General features: G+C 53.2%; 7 protein-coding genes across 7 annotated transcripts; 3 read left to right on the top strand and 4 right to left on the bottom strand.

Annotated features, from left to right (window-relative positions):
* Positions 1–589: 589 nt before the first annotated feature.
* J3D65DRAFT_609436 (uncharacterized protein) lies at positions 590–2,231 on the bottom strand (the record flags this gene model as incomplete). The annotated part of the gene is made up of 3 exons (XM_066798687.1): positions 590–1,642; positions 1,692–1,917; positions 1,973–2,231. 3 exons carry the CDS (start codon positions 2,229–2,231, stop codon positions 790–792), a joined length of 1,338 nt encoding a protein of 445 aa, XP_066659631.1. The 3' UTR covers positions 590–789.
* Positions 2,232–2,674: 443 nt separating this feature from the next.
* Positions 2,675–4,335, bottom strand: J3D65DRAFT_609433 (Ccc1 family). Its single transcript, XM_066798686.1, has 4 exons — positions 3,743–4,335; positions 3,342–3,609; positions 3,182–3,272; positions 2,675–3,134 (listed from the first exon to the last, which is right to left on the bottom strand). Exons 1-4 carry the CDS (start codon positions 3,907–3,909, stop codon positions 2,890–2,892), a joined length of 771 nt encoding a protein of 256 aa, XP_066659630.1. The 5' UTR covers positions 3,910–4,335; the 3' UTR covers positions 2,675–2,889.
* Positions 4,336–5,602: 1,267 nt separating this feature from the next.
* On the top strand, positions 5,603–7,074 carry J3D65DRAFT_673148 (uncharacterized protein). Its single transcript, XM_066803522.1, has 3 exons — positions 5,603–5,784; positions 5,992–6,673; positions 6,781–7,074. Exons 2-3 carry the CDS (start codon positions 6,080–6,082, stop codon positions 6,820–6,822), a joined length of 636 nt encoding a protein of 211 aa, XP_066659629.1. The 5' UTR covers positions 5,603–5,784; positions 5,992–6,079; the 3' UTR covers positions 6,823–7,074.
* Positions 7,075–8,903: 1,829 nt separating this feature from the next.
* On the bottom strand, positions 8,904–12,695 carry J3D65DRAFT_654663 (transcription elongation factor spt5). The gene is made up of 3 exons (XM_066802480.1): positions 12,214–12,695; positions 9,694–12,141; positions 8,904–9,645 (listed from the first exon to the last, which is right to left on the bottom strand). Exons 1-3 carry the CDS (start codon positions 12,517–12,519, stop codon positions 9,277–9,279), a joined length of 3,123 nt encoding a protein of 1,040 aa, XP_066659628.1. The 5' UTR covers positions 12,520–12,695; the 3' UTR covers positions 8,904–9,276.
* Positions 12,696–12,804: 109 nt separating this feature from the next.
* Positions 12,805–16,534, top strand: J3D65DRAFT_609421 (WD40-repeat-containing domain protein). Its single transcript, XM_066798685.1, has 3 exons — positions 12,805–12,855; positions 12,909–15,560; positions 15,625–16,534. Exons 1-3 carry the CDS (start codon positions 12,838–12,840, stop codon positions 16,333–16,335), a joined length of 3,381 nt encoding a protein of 1,126 aa, XP_066659627.1. The 5' UTR covers positions 12,805–12,837; the 3' UTR covers positions 16,336–16,534.
* Positions 16,116–19,314, bottom strand: J3D65DRAFT_609415 (raffinose synthase protein-like protein Sip1). Its single transcript, XM_066798684.1, has 3 exons — positions 18,975–19,314; positions 16,421–18,927; positions 16,116–16,339 (listed from the first exon to the last, which is right to left on the bottom strand). Exons 1-2 carry the CDS (start codon positions 19,176–19,178, stop codon positions 16,558–16,560), a joined length of 2,574 nt encoding a protein of 857 aa, XP_066659626.1. The 5' UTR covers positions 19,179–19,314; the 3' UTR covers positions 16,116–16,339; positions 16,421–16,557.
* A 91-nt stretch (positions 19,315–19,405) lies between these two features.
* J3D65DRAFT_609411 (tyrosyl-tRNA synthetase) lies at positions 19,406–21,578 on the top strand. The gene is made up of 4 exons (XM_066798683.1): positions 19,406–19,769; positions 19,817–20,257; positions 20,305–20,671; positions 20,726–21,578. The coding sequence occupies exons 1-4, from the start codon at positions 19,417–19,419 to the stop codon at positions 21,449–21,451; spliced, it is 1,887 nt and encodes a 628-aa protein (XP_066659625.1). The 5' UTR covers positions 19,406–19,416; the 3' UTR covers positions 21,452–21,578.
* The last annotated feature ends 31 nt before the right edge of the window (positions 21,579–21,609 follow it).

The raw sequence follows: 21,609 nt of genomic DNA, 5'->3' as shown, positions 1-21,609 counted from the left end.
CAAACCCTCAACTCGGGTAGTACAGCAGCGCCAGAACCAGTGTCGGCGAATATCCCTCTACGTGACTGTATTTGCTCCAGAAAAGCTGTCCCGACGACCTCAACATGATGGAAGAGGCAGAGGTTGTGCACTGGCCCCGTCGTTTTTCCTGGGCTGATCCACACTAACAAAGGATCCGCAAAGCCACGAGAAGTCCTTTGCGATGATTGCCTCGGTGATGGAGGAACGCTCCCATGGCGCATCGCTGCCTACCGCCGTCTGCGCGAAACCTTGCAATTGCAAGTGGACGCAGGTCGAAACAAGTCGTTCCGCCGTCTTGCTTGTCAGATGCTTAAATGCGCATCAGGCCATTGGGATGCACAGCTTTTGGCCCCCAACGGCAAGGGGCTTTTTTTGGTACAGACGAGCACATACTGCCGTATGATCTTTCCGATGTCTGTCTCCCGGGCATAAACTCTCAGCTCCCAGGAGAAGGAGTCGCTCAACATTGCGCAGGTCGTCTTGCCTTGATCGTCCAGTCACTGTTTTCTCAAACGTTGCGAATCACAAGAGAATGACTTGGGCGACGCATCATCGGGGAGACGAAAAGAGACCGCTATGACACAGCTCCTCCAAGAGATCTCGTCACATTCGTAGCCGAGAAAATGGCGATGATGGTATTTTGCTGGTAAGGTTTCTGGAATACTAGAAATGTCAATTTCCTCTCGTAGCGTCTTCGCGCCCATCCTGTGTCAGAATTTTGTAAAGGGAGCACCCGACTCTTCCTAATGGATCCACGCACTCCCAAACTCATTCAAGTAACTCTGTCCTCTTGTTTCCCAGAGCCGATTCTGGACTGCCAGCACGGCTTTGGTCCAGAGTAGGAGTCCGAGCCCAGCTTGTCCCCCGGGCTGTAATGGCACCAGCTGGTTTTGGCTTTTCCGTCCGCAGCATCCAGAAAGCCCAATCCTCCAGAGGCTCCAAAACCAACCACAGACGATTCAATCGCCAGCCAAGCACTGGTACAGCCGCACCAACCAATGCATCGAGCACGAAGTGGTTCGCCGTCGCCAAAATTGTAATCAGCATCGCAGCCGGCCACATCGGCGCGAGAATGCGAAGTACGCGGTGGGGTGAGAACCGCGACAAGCAGACGCAGAGAAAGAGGGCGGTGCCAAAGTGGAGGGAGGGCATAGCGGCGATGGTCAGCTGGAACCGGTTGTGCGTCCACGCGGAGCCAGAGGTGGAGCTGGATCTGGCATCGGAGGGTCGAGAGCCGCCGTGCAGCACATCGACGAAGCCGTATTCGGGCGGTAACAGCCGCGGAGGCGCGCAGCGGTAGGCAGTGAGAATGCAAAAAGCGATGAGGTTGTTCGTCGCGATCGTGCGGCGGATTCGCCGGAAGATGTACGTTGGAAGGTAGGTATAGATGTATACAAGGAACGCAACTCCCACGATGATGTGGGAGTAGTAGATTGTGGCAAAGAGGTCCATGAGGCTGGGAGTGTATCCAAGCACGAGGCGCTGGAGTGGGAGCTCAACGGCAAAGCCAAGCCGCTGCTCGAGGGAGAAGACAGAGAGCGCATGACGGCGCGCAGTGGAAAAGACGGCTGTGTCGTGGCGGATCAAGGTCGCAGTGAGCGCACGCGCAAGTTGGTATGTCCTATGTTATTTAGCACATTCTCAACGCCTGAGGCTGGGAGCTCATGCACCAGTAGCTCAAATTCCAGTACCAGATCTCCATGAGGAAAGGAAACTTGGCCAAGAACCGCGACGTCCAATTGTCACGAAAACGCGCGGAATCATGACACCCTGACGACGAGGTCAGGCTCAGTCTATTAGCAGGAGCTAGCAATGGGGCGTAGGCCTCGGGGTCGTCTTGGGATGTGCTGCGTCGTCTGTTGATGAGAGCGCCAACTGTAAAGGCAAGGATAATCACTGAGAATGTCAGTATCAAACTGCAGTCTTGAAGTGCGTGTTGGTGTTGGCGCACCTCCCGGCTCGACAACATTTTTGAGCGCACTCATGACGCCAGACAAACCACGAAAGTTGGTGTATGAACCAGTAGGCGAGCGAAGAAAGAGGGAAAGAAGGAGAATGAAAAAGAAAGTCGCTGTTAGACTGGCTGACTTGTAGAAGTGTACAGAGGACAACGAAGGCAGGCACAAGGCACGCGCAGACAGGAACGAAGGAGTCCTCCCAAAGGTACTCCATGAGCGGACAGGCCAAGATGCGAGGCCAGAGACGAGCATATGCAGAAAAGAAATATGTGCTTTAGATCAATGGCATCGGAAGCCGGGAATGCCGCTGCTGATGTCGCGTGCTCACCCATCTCACCACTCAGATCGCTGTGCAACCATTATGTCCGTGGTCGCGCAGGAACAAGGCAAAAGAATGCTCCAACTGAGCGATTGGTCGATACATCTTGACCAGTCCGCCTAAGATGCGATGCCACGAATCAATCCGTCTTTGGTCTCGACGAAAGGAGCTGAAGATCGTTCCAGGCGCCCGGAAAGAAGCGGCCGTACCCGAGCGCTGGCGGAAGGCAAGTGTTCACGACATCCGAAGAATTGAGTGGATAGGTCGGCGAAGGGAATCGAAGAAGCAAACGCGGCTCGCCCGGAAACAGCCTTGTGGGGACCACCTCACCGCTTACGCCAGTGTCGGGACTGTGGCGCCGGCAACCGTACGCCAATTGTACAGTGAATGCTGATTTTTCTCGTGTCATTTGTTCCTAAAGTTGGGTGGCCAGAAAATCGAATTCGGCCTGGGGGTATCTTCTTGTGCTTACGGACCTTCCCTTGTCCCAGCCCAGTCCTATGTATGCTCCCAAGCCACTGATTTGCAAAAATGCAAGCAAACATTAACAAACTGGAAAAGCATTGTACTTGTGCAATCCAAGGGAGCCTTTTAATAACTGCCTGGTTTTAGAGAGTCGACGCCTCTCACAATGGCGTAGCTCGTCGCTGCAGCCAAAGCTCCCACGACCAGAGTCTGGACAGCACTGGAGAGACAAGTCTTTCTAGTGCAGCCTGTCGCGCTTGCCTTGACGTAACCAAAGATTAGCAGCACAACGACTGTGATGGCGATGGAGGTGAAAAGGGCATCCTTTATCTTGGAAAGGAAGAAATATGGCAGCATTGGTACGAGTCCACCTGAATGGAGTTAGCACGGTGCATCGAAAATTGGGCTCAGTACTCACCAAGGAAGTAGGAAATACCCATGACCAAGGCTGAAATCCAAGCACGATTGAGGGCAGGCTTTTCCAGCTTGAGTTCAAAATCCATCATGAACTGCAAAATCGGCTCAGCAAAAATCCTCTGGAGACGTCTCCGTTCTTCTTCTTTGGACAGAAAGTTTACCTTGACCCACATATCGTGGTCGGTCTTCAGCGCTTCGACGACAGGCTTGACTGTTTCCCTGGACAGGTTGTACTCTTCAAAAATCTCGTAAATCTCCTCCTCTTCAGCATTGGGCATATGAGTAACCTCGTGACGTTCACGTGCCTCCTCAACTTCATACGTCTTGCTCTCAGTCACAGCAGCAAGGTAGGCGCCGAGGCCCATACTGATTGCACCAGAGAAGAGCTCCGCAAGGCCGCCCAGAATGACCAAGCGCGTTGATCCAATGCTTCGAGTTGTCAGTTATGCGGATGTTGATTTTCGCCAAGAGGGCGTTCTTTGGTCAGAAGAGGCTGGGCAGAGGGCGGGCGCTGCGCTTGTTTGTCTTCGATCTGTTGCGCGGAATGAACAGGAACACTTACGACGACAGGCCCGCTGTCAGCGCAAACGGCACAGTCAGTCCATCAGCAAAGCCGATGATGGTGTCGCGAATGACTTCACTGTTGCCTGAATGTTTCTCGGGGTGCTGAGGCGCCTCGGAGGCGGGTAGTTGATTCGGATACTTGGGCAACAGTGGTTGTGACGACATTTTGAAGAGTAGGCAATTGCTTTTGGGAGGAACTCGGAGTCTTTGCTTTTTGTAGGGAAATCGAGCGGGTTGACGACGAGTGGCGAGACAGACAGGTTCGTTCGGATTCAGAAGGCGAGCCGCGATTAGTACGGTAGGGTGCTGGTCGATGGTGGCGCGCTCGGAATAATGCAAGACAACAACGAACAAGACAACGGTATGTCGAGATAATTCCAGGTGGCGAGCAAACGGAGAATGATGGACGAGGCACACAACAAATACACAAATTGGAGGAAGCCGCAGCTGGCAAAGAGTCGACGAACAACGCGGCGGAGGGTGGAATGTGGCCAATCAGAACGAGGCAGAAATAAGCAAGCGCTCAAGCGGATGGCACTAGGCACGACACCCAACCTAACACCTCAACCAAGCCCGAATCCATCGAGTAATCCGCCCCAGCCGTGTCAATCTCTGCCCAGCGACGCCGTTAGCTGTCAACCATGCAGATATCCGACCGGCCCACGCTTGCCGCGCCCTGCCGAAGCCGCCAGCCAAAGGAACGGACCAATCACCAAGACCAAAACACAAGACAAGCCAACCTCATCACTTGCAGCTCACCAGATCGCCACTATCCAGACAGATTGGTTCTGGCTCAAGCATGGTCTGCATCTGAGCAACCTCCTGCACTCCTGGCGCAGCTCCTCACATCATCACTTCCGCCCCGCAGCAAATGCACGTTGCTTCCGGTGGGTCCCATGTCATGCGTCCTGCTTCTCCCACCTTCTTTCCTGAGACCAGTCTATCTACCCACCAAAATCCTTTGCTGGCCCAGATCTAGCTCTTTGAAAAACGCTTCGAGTACGTTACGCGGCCACTGTACCGAGCGTCAGCACTTCCTACACTCCACCTTCCACTGTCCGTGAATTCTTGTCATTTCGCAGCGTGGGCTCTTGCGCATCCCTGCAACAGCCAACTTCCGACCAGCTGCATTCAATGAGGTCTCTTTCATGTTCAATATCCACTCAGTGTTCCCTTCATAACCAGTGTAATCAGTTGGTCAGTTCCTTGTTCTCTCCGCCTTGAGAAAGCCACAGGACGTGCGCCGGGCCGGGCCTCAAAGCCTACTTTGTCCACGTAACTTTTCATGGACCCATCAACACCATCGTCCAGCACGTGCCATAAGCAGAGGATAGTCCAGCAACCTCTGCAAACATTTCTACTCGACCCTTGTTCTTCCTCCATCTCATCTCATTGCGGTCCAAAGACAGGCTGGAACGGCATGGACGCTGCAGCAGCCACGGCCGTGTCCCCACGCAAGTTATTACAGACAAGAGACGGAATTTAGGGGAAAACGTAGAAACAGAACTGCTATGGATGGACTTCAATACATTCTTGCCTGTCCAGTGAGAAATTTACTTGTGCTGAGTAGCCTCACGCGTCCCAAAGTGCTTCACACGGCGTTTCCATAACCCCCTCAAGATAGTTTCCAGGCGGAACCGCCGGACGGTGCTGCAAGGACCAAAAAGAGATTCATCGCGACAACCTTCAAGACCAACAGAAGTCTCTGTGTCATGGTCTTGAGAAGTTCAACCAACCAAAAGCCGGCCCGAAAAAAAGGTGGCAGGGGATTCTCAACAGGGACAGGGTGACCGTACTCTATACTTTTTTCCTTTCCATTTTCCTCCTACGATAAGATTTCTCAACCTCACGTATTTGACGGGCCACCCCGCTCAAACCTAAATCTCAGCCGTTTCATCTTCATCCCACCCTTCACAGCCGTGAGACCTACCTTCGTCCGACTGTCTCGAGTTCTGAGCTTCTGTGCAGCTTTAGCAAATCTTTAGCAAGACCCGACTGGACGAACTGGGAGACGGACCTAGAGTGCCTCCGGACTTACATGTAGGTAGCTCATTGAAGGTCCACGTTCCTCGCGTCTACGTCGTCGTCCGTGTACCTTCCCTCCAGTTCCCAACTTCCCGTACCAACCGATCACCCAGCCACATAGTGCAGGTTCCCAACCACGTTAAACTAATACCTTGCGCCACTCGTCCCACAATTATTCCTCCCCATCAATCTCTCAAGAACCGATCGCTAAGTGCTCGTCAGATGCTTCACTGGCCTATCTCTAATCCTCTCTCACAAGCCGAAACCTCCAAAGGTCCACCTAACCAACACAAAGCCACCACCACGCATCATGACCGAAGTCTCGAATGGGCCGCAGTTTCACACCTTCGAATTGACGGCCAACAAATACCGCATTACATTCATGCAACCACCGGGTGGCCCGCAGAAATCAGCCAATTTGCAATACTCGGAAGCGCCCACACTCCGCTCCATTGAGTCTGATATCAAGCGGGAAACCGAGGAACAAAATCCCATTATAGAAACCTGTCACCAAGCGTTTCACCACGAGCTTCCATCGCGCTCACTCTCAGATCGATCTTTGGCAGGTCCCACATCTATGGATCCAGTTTACGAGTCGTCGAGGCATTTTGAAGCTTCCAAGGCCCTCTTACCCCCCTGTCCCTTCGATCCAGCCCAAAATGAAGATGAAGACAAAGAGGATTCTGAGATACAGGTCATGAATTCCACTGTCGGAGACGAGGGTGATTTCGCGCACATGACCAGCGATTCTGGGGACGATGAGACAGTTGTCGCGGAGTCACCTGCGCATTACCAGGACGACCCCTCTCCCTCCCCCTCTCCAAATTCACCTCTCATCGGCTCACCGACTGGTGTGGCATCGCCGGAGCCTATAAAGTACACTTGGGAGGATTCTGAAAATGAAGTAGAACCACGGAGTGTTGACGAAGATAAGCACATCAAGAAAAGAAGACGATTTCACCATGGATCCAAGCCGGACGTTCAGAAAGGCCGAAACTGCATGTCCGACAGCAACTGCAAAGAGCCAAAAACACCAAATTCAAAAAGAATTAAAACGGTCTCTCCAACCAGCGATCGTGTGCTTTCTGGGAGACCGGTTCCACGTCATTGGGATATGTATGAACGCGAAGCTGTGTTCCTGATGAGAACCTTCACGCAGAACTCATGGGAAGAAATCGTGGAAATCCTGAATTTTTGCTTTCCCCCACCGAGTTTCAGGAATCAGATCGTGAGAGCACAATGGGCAGAATGGTCTTTCGCTTTCAGTGAAGAATCGCAATACGATGCACGGAAACGATGGCAAGAGTTGCAGACAAGATTCAAAGAGGCTGCTGAGCAACGTGAATTCGAGTTGAAACCACGGAACCGGCGCCGGAAACCCACAACCAAAAAAGAGCATAAACACGTGGGATACATGAGGGACATTCGAAATTGGCTTCTCGGAGACAAACACCAAATGCTGCTCGCTCCGAACCCTGACGACATGAGTCTGATTTCATCCTCTCCTTTGCAAGGAAAGTCAACCTATACCGGAAACAACATGTTGTCCAACTTCATTCCAAACGGGGAATGCGTGCATGAGCCTCGCCACGCTCGGAATATCTTCCCAGCAAGAAACAACCTGACTGAGTTGTCCTGGCACGGCCAGAGAGGCACTGGACTTGAAGCCAGCTCGCCACAAAGCGATGTCCCCTTGTCCAGCCCTGTGACTGAACGGAACACAGTCACAAGCCCTTACTTTTTTGAAAACCGAGCACCGCAACCTCGAATCCTATTCCGCGTATATCACGAGGGCATGCCAGGCCAAAACTCACCCAAGGGCTTTCGCTCGGGACGGCGCAGCCAAATCCCGCGAGATGGTGTCATGAATCCGCCACACACAAATGAAGTGCTGTTAGATGCGGCCATGATGCATCTGATGGGCGAGGATTTCTCCTGTTTTGTCGCCACAACGACATCGCTCATCTGGTCCGTTTACAGAGGCTTAGAGAATAAGAAGAAAAGGGAAAGGGACCCCAGCATTGGTCAACAGCACATAGCGATGTTCGATGCTGACAAAATCCCCAAGCCAACGATGTTCCATGCAGGATCCCTAATCCGAGCCATCAAGACTGATGAAGGGGTACCAAGCCGCCAGTCCTCATGGGGAAATTTCAAAGGCAATCACTACTGCGGTCGGTACGAGTGGATGATCTGGGGCGAGATCCCAACAGACGCCATTCTATTCAGCGTGCCGCTTGAAAAGTTGACGACTGCCACGTCCGCCACCCACGGTGCAATGGCCATCGCCGACTTTTTGTCCCTCCCGCACCTCAGCACATGTGTCTGTAGGAAGTGCTCCTTGACAAATGCTCGCAAATCTTTTCTTTTGGACACCAACCGCGTCGGCCAGGATCTCACCTCAAACGAAAGCGGCATCGCGCTGGGTCAGTTGGCCACGCTGTTCGGCTTCTCGGTTTATTCAGAGCCCGGACTGCTAACCTCCTTTGTACACCACGTGTGCCAGGGGTGGGCGATGATGACAGAGGATTGTAGCACTCTCGAAATAGTGGCGCCGGGATTTTTGGACGAGCTGGAGCGGATGTCAGCTGGTGAAGAAGTAGACAACGAGGTGGCCGAGAGCATGTACAGGGCCTTGGAGGAAGGGCTCAGCATGGCGAATGATGAAATAGGGAAAGAGAGGAAGAGACTAAAACCATCGCCAAAAAAGTGGAAGGCATCGCCTTGGAAAAGGAGGAAGACTTGAGACAAGTTGTTGGATCCTTGCGTTGGGTCCGTTGGCGTTCGGATGTTCGGATGTTCGTTTTTCATCTTGTAGAAACCACCCACTCCCGAGGAGATTGTGGAAAGGCCCGATGAACGTTTGTAGGTTGCAAATTTGATAGGCTGTCCAATGTCCTGAAGCCTTCTCCAAGAGCTCGAATCTCGAATGCGATGTGTAAGACTGGCCGCATGTCTCCACTGGCCTTGTTGGTTGATGATCCGAGATGCCTGAGACCAAGCGCTCACAGCACACATCATCACACGGGGATTTATCAAGAGAACTTCAGGGGACTTCGGGTGCTTCAAACGGGTAGTATGAATCGGACAGTGTCATCCGACTGGCAGTCTCTTCGAGACACGTTGTCATTATTTGGCTCGCTTTTGGAACGAAGTCTCTCGACCACTGCCTACTACTAAAACCCCTTGGTTAGCCGGAAATGCCGCAAATTATGCATGAAACTCCTCCCTTGAATCATCCAGAGTCGCTCGATGACCACCGCTTCGGAAGGAAATGCCATTTGTCTAAAGGACCAATGGCCTGTCTCCGTGCATGCCCACGCACCCATTTTCTGGTAGCCCAACTTGTTCCCCGCACTTCCACTTGTAATTTACATGACGAGCAAAGTGCCGTCGACTGCCGCTTTGCCACGACTCAAGGGTGGTTCGGCACTTTGACGTGGGCTGCCCAAGCTCGGGCAAAAAAATCGACCTCCTCATGTCCATTCATCGACTTTTGCCGCCGCTTCAGTCATATCGATCGTCATCTCCACCTGCGGCGGGTGTCTCAGGGTAGCCAGCCGCTGGCGTTTCCGGGAACTGCGCGGGTGTCGGCGCAGCTGCAGGCGTGGCACCGTATCCATAGCCGCCGTAGTTACTGCCGTAGCCGCGAGGGGTTGGTTGATCAGCCGCAGGAGTTGGAGCGCTGAATCCAGGAGTAGGAGCATCAAAGGCGCCAGGAGTAGGATGTTGCCAGGAGCCAGGAGTAGGTTGTGCATTGCTTTGGCCGGAACCCGCATTGGCATTCCATGCAGGAGTCCTGGAGCCAGAGTCAAAGGCCGTCGAGCCAGCTCCGCCATACGGAGTACGTGATGAAGCATCCCAAGCAGAACCACGCTGAATCGAATGTTAGAGTCGTCTTTAACATGACATGCGCAGACTTACATTGTCACCCCACGTCGAGCCACCATAAGCAGTCGAGCCTCCGTACGCCGTACGGCCTCCATCACCGTAGGCGGTTCGGCTGCCGTCTCCATAGGCGGTCCTATTACCATCATTGCGGCCAGCCCAGGCAGGGGTGCGTGAGCTGTTCCAGGAAGCTGGGGTCCGACCACCGGCTCCGCCATATGAAGTTCCAGATCCGTTGGATTGCGACCATGCGGGAGTGCGGCCCCATGCTGGAGTCCTTCCACCAGACTGAGCACCCATAGGGGTACGGCTGCCGCCTTGCCAATTGGGAACGCGGGATCCGGGAGTGGAACCACCATACCCACCCGGAGCTGGCGCACCTCGCCCACGTCCACCTCCGATTGGGATTGAGGCGCCGGTGATTGGGTCCTTGACTGACAAAGTATCTTTGCCAACAGTGATGGTTTTGTTTTTGGTGTGAAGTTCAACGCGCGCCTCGAGGTCCGTGGTGTCCTTGACAATACCAAGGAGACCCTTGTACGGTCCCTTGCGGACGATGACGGTCTTGCCGATCAACCTATCCCGGCCAATGGTTTTTGGTGGTGCCATTGCGCCCTGGGCCGGGCCATTCTGACCCATTTGCCTTTGAAGAGCAGGGTTCATTTTCATGAGGTCAGGGGCTGCACTGTTGACTCTGCCACCCTTAGCAGCGACGGTCGTCACGTTGCCAGCCCGAACGACGAAGACGCCCGCATTTTCTGCTCGAGAGTTGTTCAAGACGAAGAGGAAGTTGCGATGAATGTGGAGGACCCGGCCCTGACGATTCTCACCCGCATACTCCTTGATTGTGTCATCGACGCGAATCTCAGAGCCATCCCGGTCAGTTCCAACAGCGTTTTTGCGCCTGTCGATCTTGTTGGAGATGTTTGATGGTAGAATGGTGCGAACCTGGCCGTTTTGATCCAAGACCCGCAAGGATTCGCGGTCGACCTTGATTACGCATGCAACGGTGGAGACATCGAGCTGCACCAAGTCGAAGAGGTCGTACTTTGTGATGCCAGAAATTCCGCCAGTGTCACTCGCGACTCGGAGGTCTTTACTAAAGACCGTAATTTCCTTGTTGTTGGAATCCGTCACGAGCGAGACACGGTCATCCTTGACCTTGATGACCATACCAACCTCGTCCTGGTATTTGCTGGCACCGACGACCTTGACATGGTCTCCTTCCTTGAATCTCTTCCTAAGAGTCTTCACGGGGGCTTCCACTGTCTGGCCTCGGAGATCTCCTTCGGTGACTTTGACTGTGACGATGTCGTTGTGAACGGTGACGGCTTTTCCAACGACGCCCTTCTGCTCGCCTTGGAAAATTTCAACCATGTCTCCGGGCATGTAATTGGATTGGCCAGCCGACTGCTTGATCGTGGCGGCGAGAGCATTGAGGTCAAGGTTTTCGGCACCGTCCTCGATCACGGCAAACTTGGTCACCTCGTCAAGGCGAGGATGAACAGCATCCGTTTGAAGCTGAGAGAGCTTGACAGTCTTTTCCAGGAACCCATCAACGTAGCGGTCTTTCTTGTAGATCCAGATACGATGTCCATGCAGAGAGGTTTCTTGCTGGAGGAATTTCATGTGCTTCTTTCGCGCCTCAACATCACTGAAATGCCTCTGAGCGGGTCTTTGGAGGAATCCAGGGCGCTTTCGCTTGGCATCGGCGGGCGCGTTGGGGTCATCGTGAAGGCCGTAGTCCAGACGAGGAACAATGCGGACGGTGACCTCGTTGCCGTTTGGTTCCACCTCGATAATCTGTGCCAAATCTCCTGCATACAACTGCGGGCCCTTCATGCGGACATACATGCCTTCGGTAAGCTCCTCGGACTTCTTTACGCGGAGCAAATCTGGCATCTCCTTGAGTGGAACCAGAATCATTCCCTTCTCTTTGCGGGGGTAGCAAAATGAGATGTTATCGCATGCGACCATGACTGCGGCCTGCTTGCGCGCCTCCACGTAGATGTATCCAGGCATGATGGCGCCGCGCTCAAATACAGACGTGGCCTCGATTGGCTCGCGAGTGCGCAATCGATCCTCAATCTTTTTTGCGATGGAGAAGACAATTTCCTTTTCCTTGCCAGGCTTGCACTTGACTCCCCAGATTGAGGGATCCTCTACGCTGGGCAAAAGCAGTCTCTGAGGCAAGACCGCCGAGTTGACCGCAGAGGCACGGTTACGACCGTAGCGCTCCTTGAGAGCAGCGGCTTGCTTCTCCGCATCCATACTCGCCTCCAGCTCGCGTTGTCTGTCAAGTTCCCTGTGTCGGCGGTCGTCGTTTTCGGCACCAGCGGGCATGTCCAGAAGGTCGTCGGGGTGAGTCTCGTCGGGCAGTTCGTCGTCTTCGTCGAGCTCCTCCTCATCTTCCTCGTCAACCTCGGCTTCGACATCGATGAACTGGAGACGGGCATCGCGCTTGCGTCGTTTGCGCTGGTGACCCTGTCAAAGTGTGAGAAAAAACCTCTGAGGCAAGTCGCGTCATTCTGCACGCGCGGATGGCGAGATACTCACAACAACTTCCTCTTCTTCATCTTCCTCCTCCTCTTCATCCTCCTCTTCATCGTCTTCCTCACCACCATCCTCATGCTGCTCCTCGCCCTCCCCTTCTTCCTCATCTCCAGCAGCCTCCTCATTGTTGTCTCCATCTTCGCTCTGGTGTCTGCTGATCCGCTTGCCTGACCGATTGAGCCTCACTTCGTCATCGTCTTCGTCATCTTGTCTTGTGTCGTCCTCGTTGTCAGAAGCAACGGCTGGCTCAAAGTTGAAAGGCTCGTCATCCGACTCGGAGCCGGCGAGGTCGTCTCGGTTGTCCGCCATGACGAGGCGTCAGACAAGCTCAATCGGAGAGAGCAAAGCGGAAGGTTGGTTGCGAGCTTGTCGGAGGATACCGTTCAGGCTGGAAGGGTTGTCGGGGGTGTAAGAATTGAGCGCTCCTTTGTGAAGGCGCGAGATGAAGTTGTGAGATCGAGTATGGCGGCGGAGCTGGGTGCAAGGCGGCCGGGGGCGCCGCGCCGACCAGGGCGCACGGACGCTCCAGCGCAAACACAGAACCATCGCTTAGTCAAGCCTGGCGGTCATCTCTCTGGCCAAAGTCTTTCACAACAACGCATTACTCTCTCAAACCAACTGGACCTCATGTCCCGCTTCTTGCAAGTGAGCGCTCCATCCTGAACGAACGCGATGCATCAGGCTCATGCTTTGTACAGCATGGCTGCGCCCGCGTGCCGGTGACAGCGCTTGCATTTTGCGGCAAATTCGTTCTTTCGGCTGAAGGTCCCTTCCTACGTGTTTTCCAGCGAGAAAAACGAGCTCAGATCCTCTCCGAAAGACTGTTCAAGAGCCAGGCAGTACATGGTATTCTGGAAGTCCATTCATCCGAACAAGAACGATCCTCAATCATCCTAGTGTACGGAGGACTCTTTGTTCGGTTAGTCAAAATCTTCGTGGACAGGCCAGATGAATTGTCAAAAGGGCCTGTTTTCAAAGTCGCAGATTGGATCCTCGATGTGGCATCCTGTCCAGTTCCTTTCGACTCCACTGCTGGCGAGAAGCTAGACGCATCGGCCGACTGCAGTACTGTGGCAGTAACGGCGCACAATGCACTCTTGCGATTTTCGTGGTCAATCAATGACCCAAGCTTGACGCTTTCTTCAGAGGAATTGACTTGTGCATCTCGTTGCATGTTGTACTCCGCACATTGTCTATGGCTTTCGCACTCCAAGGTCCTGGTCGCATCAGGGACAGCATTCGGCGAAATTCTTGTATGGTCTTGCGACTTCTCCAGCGCTGCGCAAGCAGAGTCATCGATACATCACTTCTTCACTGGCCATGAAGGATCCATATTTGGCGTACGGATTTCATCCGCATTCACAACTGGAGATGGAAACGGCTCAACTTGCCGCTTGCTTGCAAGCTGTAGTGATGACCGGACGATTAGACTCTGGAATATTACACCATTGCCCAAAAGCACAGTGATGCCAGCCTCTCAGGACGTTCTGGGGCTGGTCCAAGATCGAGAGACTGGCTTCGGTGCAAACATCTCCGACCAAAGCAAGAGTCTCGCAGTCGCTTGGGGCCACACTTCAAGAGTATGGGCTGTTCGTTTCGTTGAGAGGACACAATTCCGGATCAACCAGCTCATGTCGTTTGGAGAAGATGCTACCACTCGAGTCTGGCAACTAGACTATGAAGTCGACAGCTCACAAGCATTGACAGTTGACATCAAGCTCTCGGATACGTCCTCTTTTCATTCAGGCAAAAACATTTGGTCCATGGCGACAAACTATCATCATGACGGCGACAAGATTGAAATTGTCACTGGGGCAGCTGACAGTGCGATCACCAGCCACTTGTGGCCTTTCGAAAAGTTGGAGTCTGTAGCAGAGCATTCCAAAGCTGACGTCCAGCGATCGTTTGCTTTTCTGTCCCCCGGATCAGTCATTTCAACGGCGAACAGTGGCCAGGTCTGGAAAGCTGACGTCGCAAGAAAAGATGGAGATGTTTTGTGGCACAGCCTCGGACAGCTTGATGAACTTCAGGGCTACTCTATTGCTGCAGGTGTACCCGAGCTTGGGCTGGCTTTTATCGCAAGCAAAAACGGACAAGTGTTCTGTGTGGGCGAAAGCAGCACTCATCTTTCAAGCCTTACACAAGTCGAGAGAAAGATTTCCGGAATTTACGCCTCCTCCGTTTGCACTCCGGATGGCAAGACTCTGGTCAGCTTGTTTGTTACCCAAGTGGGAGAAACTGTCGCTGAGCACTTTCTCTTCTCACGCGATGCTGAATTGAAGATTGTGCGAAAAGTCGCCTTGAGACTTCCTTCTCCCTTCGTACCTACCTCTGCAACCTATGCAATCTCGGACGGATGCAGCGTCGCTTTTGTCGGTTCAAGGAGTGGTGGACTCGTGATATTCCCGGAGGTTCCGTTCCACGACACAAGCGAAATCTACGAGTATCAGTTCAGTGCTCGTCACAAATTACATACACCCGAAGCCATTGCCCGTCTCTTATGGGCCCCCTCGACAGTGCTCGACAGCTCCAAGTCTCTCGGACTCCTCATATCAGTCGGTCGTGACGGACGTTGCACAGCAACTGACATCTCGCAAAGTCTGACTACGACTCTCGTTCACCAATCTTCCCTTCCGCTTGGACCTAATGCCGAAGGCTGTTACATCGACCCACAGAGCAAAGACCTCATGGTCTACGGCTTTCGAAGTAAGCACTTTGTTCTCTACAATGTTACGCTCGAACAGGAGGTACTATCTGTCGAATGTGGCGGCGCCCACCGCATCTGGAGCTTCTGCCCTCTGCCTCCTGGGGGTGGTGTCGGCGGCACATTCGTTTGGAACCACGCAAACACGTTCAAACTGTATCACACAGCCCAAGCATCGCACGATATTCTGAGAACGGGCGGGCATGGCCGTGAGATCAAAGCACTGGCAGCTTGCCCCACGCGACCGGGGCTTCTTGCTACTGGGGCGGAAGACACTACGATTCGCCTGTTCCAGTACGGCGAGGTTGTCTGGGAACACAAGCATGCAGACTTTACATCTGTCAAGACTATCCGCAAACATGTCACGGGAATCCAGCACCTTGCTTGGTCTGCGGATGGGCGGTTCCTTTTCAGCAGCGGTGGAGGCGAGGAATTCTTTGTATGGAGAGTCCAAAATGTGCCAGTGATCGGCCTCGGTGTGGTGTGCGAAGCAGTCTGTCCAACGGAGAGCGAAAACTTCGACCTCAGAATCATGAATTTTGAAGTCGAGCAAATAGGACCAACGGATCCCCGGGACCACGGCCTGGATGAGGACAGAGACGGGGAGTTCATCATCACGATGGTTTTCTCTGATTCAACTCTAAGGGTAAACATTAATCTTCCGCCTTCAGGCGCTCTGAAAGAGCGAAAAGACTGACGTATCGAAACAGAGGTACACCTACACTTCCAAGCTATCCACCAAGACCTTCCGTCTCATCCACGTCGGCACATATGCCACTTCTTGTCTCACCCAAGTGATCCATGTCGACTACCGACATTTCCTTACCGCTGGAACAGACGGACACATTACATTTTGGCCCAACATCCAGACTACCTCTTCGTCCCACAAGAAAGCCGCCGTGGACAATCTTCGCACTGAGTTGTCCTTTGCCACTCGCAAAATGGTCCACCAGAGCACCGTCAAAGCTCTCAGCCACCAAAGAATTACAGCAGACGCAGCGCTTCTTCTCACCGGAGGCGATGACAATGCCGTCGCGCTCTCACTGATCAAGACCCGACACAACCACGAAACAAAGACCTCATCGACCAGTGTAAGCACGCTCATCATGCCAACCGCCCACGCCGCGACAGTGACGGCAAGTGCACTGCTCCGCTGCAGCGAGGACGAAAACCGATTCCTGGCTGTGACGAGCGGCAACGACCAGCGTGTCAAGGTGTGGGAGATCACGGTCGATCTGGAGAAAGAAGGCGTGGAGGGTGTGGACGTGAGTTGTGTTGCCGACGAGCCCACGGCCGTGGCAGACGTGTCTGACATGGCGGTGTTGGGTTGCAAGGAAGAAGATGAGAGGAGACGGACTGTCGTCTTAGTTGGGGTGGGTATGGACGCCTGGACGCTGGACCTGGGATTGCATGGGGAATAGGCTTCTGTTGTTTGAAAGCAGAGCCAGTCAGCAACATATGCTTGCGTCAGAGATCCGTATCTTTTGTCGACTTTTACCTAGGTACCTAAGCCAAAAATGCTGTCAATCCAATACAGACTGCGTGAACACACGAGGTGGATTGGGAAAATAAAGGATAACACTTTGCTTAGGACAACTGCAGGACTGCTTTGCTTTTGTGCCGCGCCATCAACTTTTGTACCCTCAGCGAATAATGACTTCAATGGCAACCTCGTTGCTCCAGCCAGCTCTCTGATCGCTCTCCTCCCACGCCCTCACCAAGTCAATCTCCAGCACGCTCTTCTTGACCCTGACACATTCCATGGACACTGGCTTGCCAAAGATCAGCGCAATGAACTGGTTCTCAATGTCCAACTTCTCCAGGTCCTCGATCCAAATTCCATAGGTCCCGAGAGCCTTAAGGCTGGTCCAAATCCTGAGATGATGACCACCCTCGCGCTCTACATACACGTCGTAGTTGACGATCGCGGCCGCGCCAGTCATTTTTCCAACAAGACCCAGGACTGCGAGCTTGACGGAGCCAGTCGATGTGTTATGTGTGGACACCGGTGCCGCTGACAAGATTTCCCATTCCTGGACTGGGAGATCAAGGTGGACGAACGCCGATTCCTGACCTCTCTTGATTGGGGCGCTTATTTGACCTGTGGTATGAGCGCGGACAACATATTCTCCATCCTCCGTACCAGGGAAATGATCAAGCGTGAGAAGTTCAGTCAGGTGCCTCTGGGTCGTGTTGAAGACACCCAGGATGCCTGTTCCAGAACCCTGGCGGCCAATGAATGTGCCAATCTTTAGCAGCTGTGGCTCATCGTAAGCGACGTAGGCATCGATGGTCTTGCCTATGCGATGGGGGCGCAGGATGACGGTAGAGCCCCGCGGAGTCTTGGCCGTCATTTGGCGGATCAGATCAATGTTGTGCTGGCCTGGTACATCTGTGATGTAAATCGGACCCCCTGAGATGCAGCGCGCAGCCGCGTGGAACGAGGCCCATGGATGAGAGGTCTGAAACATGTCCCAGTCGGGGAGTACATTGAGGTGTTGCGTTAAGAGCGAGTTGTGCGCGTTGCAGTAGACATGCCACGGATGTGACGCAGGCACCTCCGGGAAAAAGTCATCAGAGTTGCGGACCATTATGCGTGGCTTGTTTGTCGGAATTTGCGAATGGAACAGGATCTGAGGCACTTGTGACATGCAAGAAATCGCTTTGGCGGAGAAAAATCGAAGAATGCTGACACTCCAAGCGTCCTGGTATGTTCGAATCAGACGCCTCCGTGGAATCGCCTCGTCAAGCTCATCAAGGAAGAATTGGGCATCGGTCTTGACGGAATCTATCCCTGAGAGTTGGAGAAACGAGTAAAAGTCTTGATACATGCGCGACACGTCTTCCTCGTCGACTACCAGCATTTTGCCCCCAGAAACACCATCCTTCTTTTGGACTTCCACGGTCTTGTAAGTTTTGGCAATCAAACCGTCGGGAGAAATGCCGCCCCAATAGCCCAGAATTGCATGCCACACGGCAATGTGGGAGATGTTCTTGAACCTCTTGCGGATCTCAGTGGTCGTATAACCAAGGCCCTGGGGAAATCCTTGCTTGTTGGCTTCAAATTCCATCCATCCACGTTGAAACTGCCCTGCGCCTTCATTGTCCAGAGATTGCCAGTTGTCGTCGATGATGAGATTTGTGACCGTGATGTCGTTTTTCTCTAGAGCATCGAGGGCCTTGAAAATTGCCTCCTCGGTGAGGTTTTGGCCAAGGCCATTCCACGTGCAATAGGTAAGACCGTCGTACCATTCCTCGAGCCATTCAGGTTTAATTTCTTTTTGCTCCAAAGTTCGCAACTCAGCCTCGACTTGGTTATGGGCAATGTCGTATTTCATCACCAGGCGGCGGGCGTGATACATGACAGCAGCATTGGCAATTTCGAATTCCTTTGCGACTGAAATGATGACTGTCGATTCTTGTTCATTGGTGCCATCATTTCGAGCGCGAATGACCATATTGCCTTGGTGGTCGTGAACAAGTTCAGTGAGAACATTGTTGAGACCACTCACGGCTAGCACGACAACATGGTGACCATCGGCGCGCTGGAATGAAGCGAGGACAGCCTCTTTGTCCGGAGAAAATTCGCCTTTACCGTGTCGTGGGGCAAGCCATGGGCTCCAAAGGCGAACAAGCGCGAACCACTTGCTGATATCTGTTGGTTTACCCAGAGTAAAGGAGCGCCAGCCTGAGCGGTCTCCGGATGCTGGTGGAGCTTTGCCTGTGGCTGTCCAAAGTAAAGTATCTGAAGTTTGGCTTGCTTCCTGGTCAATCTGGAGACTGCTGCTAATGTTATTGAGATAATTGCCCAAGGAAGAGCTCTTGAGCGATGGCTCTTGATAGACCAAATGGCCATCAGAGAAGGAGAATTGTTCATTTGCCCATTTCCACGGCTCGGACGGCCCACTTCTGAAGGTGATGGTGAAGGAGACGGAGTGACCAGGCCGCCCTGCAAGCTTCACAGAGAACCACTGGTGGCGAACATGATTTGAGTCTGGACGTGCGACGACCAGCTGGCTGTCGTTAGAACCGCTTGGCTTGTGTTGGTGCGGAAGAATACCGTCGAGAGCGGCCCTTGTTGCTTGTCAAAAGCGAGCTTTTCCCAATTCCCCACGCCAGAATGATTGTGCCACAAAGCAACTTCCCAGTCGCGATCGGAGGTCGGGTCTGTTTCGATCAATGCAGTGAACAGAACGGATTTGGTGTCTGGGGCTAGAATTGTCGTCTGCCCGAGAGGAGGCGAACAGACAAGGTTTGCGAACATGTTGGTCTCAAGGAAACACGGAACTTCAGAGATGCGAAATGAGACCAGGAGACGGTGCAGGCTTGGTTATTCCAGGGAAAGAGGGTGTTTTGAAGCTCTTAGACGTCCGACTGATCAACAGCAGCAGACGTTTGGGTGATGCAATGGAGAGATGGATGCGGGGCAAAAGGTACCCGACGGGAGCGACCGGACCACCTAGGCAGGACCCGGACCGCCTCCAGCTGCGTCGCGCGGATCCATGCACCGGACGCTTCAGCTCACCGCCCGGCCTTGGGTGCGTTGCTGTCGCGTTGCTCGCCGATACTTTTCTCTGCAACTCCGCTCAACCCTCGAAAGCTGTCCGCCTTATTCAATGCCGTCTACGGCGCTGCTCCAGCATGGCCGCCGCCCGGCGCAATATGTCTGCACGCAATGCGCATCTCGAAAGCGCATCTCTCCGGCCTCCGCTCGCCGCATCACCCAAGATTACCTGCGCAAGACCCTTGAGGCGGAGATGGAGTGGAGGGAAAGGGGCAAAGAGGTCAAGGCTGGAAAGCTGCCGAGCTTCATGAGTTTTCTCGAAGAACGTGGTTATGTCAAACAAACCACCTCGTGAGCATACCATTCCCAAGCAATTTTCCTCTGCTAACATTGCCCAGCAAAAAACTAGAGCTCGAAACTCTGATGAACGAGAAGCGCATCGGCGCATACTGTGGCGTTGATCCGACCGCTCCCTCCATGCACGTTGGACACATGCTGCCATTCATGGTTATATTCTGGATGTATCTGCACGGTTTCAAAGCCTGCACCCTGCTCGGTGGCGCCACGGCCAAGATTGGAGATCCAGAAGGCCGGACAACAGAGAGAAAGCGGCAAGCAAGTGATGAGAGAAAGACCAACATGGCTCTTATGCATTTGCAGCTCAAGAAGTTGTGGGAAAGTGTCGATACCATCGGCCGCAAGTACGGCTATCAACGAGAGTGGGCATGGAGGCGGATACTAGCAAACAACAACGTATGGCACAATAAACTCTCCGTCGTGGAGTTGATGGGAAAGCTGGGGACCAATTTTCGAATTGGTCCCATGCTCAGTCGAGACGCGTAGGCAAATCTTGCCAAGCTTCCCGATGTTCGCTGACCAGTCACAGTGTCAAAGTCCGCCAGAAGAACGGAGAAGGAATGTCGTTTGCCGAGTTTTCGTACCCAATTTTGCAAGCATGGGACTTTTGGGAACTTTACTGCCAACAAGGCATCCAACTGCAGATTGGCGGCGCTGACCAGTTTGGCAACATCCTTACTGGAGTTCAAGCCTTGAACTTGATTCGCGCCAACGAAAAGGACCCTGCCCTCCAACACAAAATCCACGCCTCAGATCCAAAGAAGGAGTATTTGTTTGCTCCTCATGGATTGACCGTGCCCCTCCTTGAAGCAGCATCAGGGGAAAAAATCGGCAAGAGTGCCGGTAATGCCATCTGGTTAGATCGAGGAATGACTTCAAGCTTTGATCTGTACGGGGTATGTGTGAGCGCCTCTACCAGATGCGATCAGAGCTGCTGACACATGATGCAGTACTTTGTCAAGACAGCGGACAGTGACGTCGAACGTTACCTGAAGCTGTTCACGTTTGTGCCCACGCCGACTATTCGTAAAGTCGTAGAGGAGCACGAGAAGAATCCCTCCAAACGACTTGCGCAACACCTTCTTGCTGCCGAATTCGTCGAGCTCGCTCATGGACCTAATGCAGCCAAAGAAGCAGCAGCTACCCATCGGAATATTGTCAGTAACCGCACGGCAGTGTCCATGTCTTCTTTGATGGACAGCACACAAGCCGAGAACCCTCACGACCCCCGCCAATTCATGAGCAATCAGTTGAACAAGAAGGCGCCTGCGGCTACATTTGAAAATACCAGCAACGTTAGGATTTCTTTGCCAAGATCTTTGGTCTACGGCAACAACCTTGGCGCCGTACTCTACCACTCGGGGCTTGTCACATCAAAGACTGAGGGACACAAGCTCATCTCAAAGTCCGGAGGAGCATATGTAGCAGGTCGGCCGGGCTCTAGGAGCGGAAGCATGGGTGACGACGTCAAGTTTACCCCGATTCAGATGGCTAGCGACACGGCAGATGGGTTTATATTTGATGAGGACAAGTTGCTGTTGCGGGTAGGCAAGTGGAAGATGAAGCTGATCCACGTAATTCCCGATGAGGAGTTCGAGGCGCAGGGTCTTACGGCGCCAGGATGGGAAGAGAGAAAACAGGACGCGACAGAAGAGCAAGTGGCGAAGGACGCGTAGCATTTTCTGAGCGTGTAAATCAACGATGGAGCTTGTATAATGCGCATTTCTTCCCCACTCCCTGGTATGTTTTTTGCAATAAGACACACCTTACATTGAGCGGAAAACCAAAGGCAATCCATTGGCAGACAATTACGCGTTCAAACTGGTACATGCAA

This window comes from Phyllosticta citribraziliensis (assembly GCF_038025025.1).
Source record: "Phyllosticta citribraziliensis strain CPC 17464 chromosome Unknown J3D65scaffold_1, whole genome shotgun sequence".
Taxonomy (NCBI): domain Eukaryota; kingdom Fungi; phylum Ascomycota; class Dothideomycetes; order Botryosphaeriales; family Phyllostictaceae; genus Phyllosticta; species Phyllosticta citribraziliensis.
Note: the sequence above shows the minus strand (reverse complement) of the source record. Positions and strands in the feature narration are given on the sequence as shown.

What these genes read in the sequence shown, in the direction of transcription:
- J3D65DRAFT_609433 (XM_066798686.1), bottom strand. Translation starts at nt 3,909, where the DNA reads ATGTCGTCACAACCACTGTTGCCCAAGTATCCGAATCAACTACCCGCC. An exon ending in ACCACGATATGTGGGTCAAG is followed by an intron (nt 3,273 to 3,341) that starts GTAAACTTTCTG and finishes CCGATTTTGCAG; the next exon opens with TTCATGATGGATTTTGAACT. An exon ending in GGGTATTTCCTACTTCCTTG is followed by an intron (nt 3,135 to 3,181) that starts GTGAGTACTGAG and finishes AACTCCATTCAG; the next exon opens with GTGGACTCGTACCAATGCTG.
- J3D65DRAFT_673148 (XM_066803522.1), top strand. Translation starts at nt 6,080, where the DNA reads ATGACCGAAGTCTCGAATGGGCCGCAGTTTCACACCTTCGAATTGACG. An exon ending in GGGAGGATTCTGAAAATGAA is followed by an intron (nt 6,674 to 6,780) that starts GTAGAACCACGG and finishes CATGTCCGACAG; the next exon opens with CAACTGCAAAGAGCCAAAAA.
- J3D65DRAFT_654663 (XM_066802480.1), bottom strand. Translation starts at nt 12,519, where the DNA reads ATGGCGGACAACCGAGACGACCTCGCCGGCTCCGAGTCGGATGACGAG. An exon ending in ATGAAGAAGAGGAAGTTGTT is followed by an intron (nt 12,142 to 12,213) that starts GTGAGTATCTCG and finishes ACACTTTGACAG; the next exon opens with GGTCACCAGCGCAAACGACG. An exon ending in GCTCGACGTGGGGTGACAAT is followed by an intron (nt 9,646 to 9,693) that starts GTAAGTCTGCGC and finishes CATTCGATTCAG; the next exon opens with CGTGGTTCTGCTTGGGATGC.
- J3D65DRAFT_609421 (XM_066798685.1), top strand. An exon ending in TCTCTGATTCAACTCTAAGG is followed by an intron (nt 15,561 to 15,624) that starts GTAAACATTAAT and finishes GTATCGAAACAG; the next exon opens with AGGTACACCTACACTTCCAA.
- J3D65DRAFT_609415 (XM_066798684.1), bottom strand. Translation starts at nt 19,178, where the DNA reads ATGTTCGCAAACCTTGTCTGTTCGCCTCCTCTCGGGCAGACGACAATT. An exon ending in AACAAGGGCCGCTCTCGACG is followed by an intron (nt 18,928 to 18,974) that starts GTATTCTTCCGC and finishes AACGACAGCCAG; the next exon opens with CTGGTCGTCGCACGTCCAGA.
- J3D65DRAFT_609411 (XM_066798683.1), top strand. Translation starts at nt 19,417, where the DNA reads ATGCACCGGACGCTTCAGCTCACCGCCCGGCCTTGGGTGCGTTGCTGT. An exon ending in TATGTCAAACAAACCACCTC is followed by an intron (nt 19,770 to 19,816) that starts GTGAGCATACCA and finishes AACATTGCCCAG; the next exon opens with CAAAAAACTAGAGCTCGAAA. An exon ending in CAAGCTTTGATCTGTACGGG is followed by an intron (nt 20,672 to 20,725) that starts GTATGTGTGAGC and finishes CACATGATGCAG; the next exon opens with TACTTTGTCAAGACAGCGGA.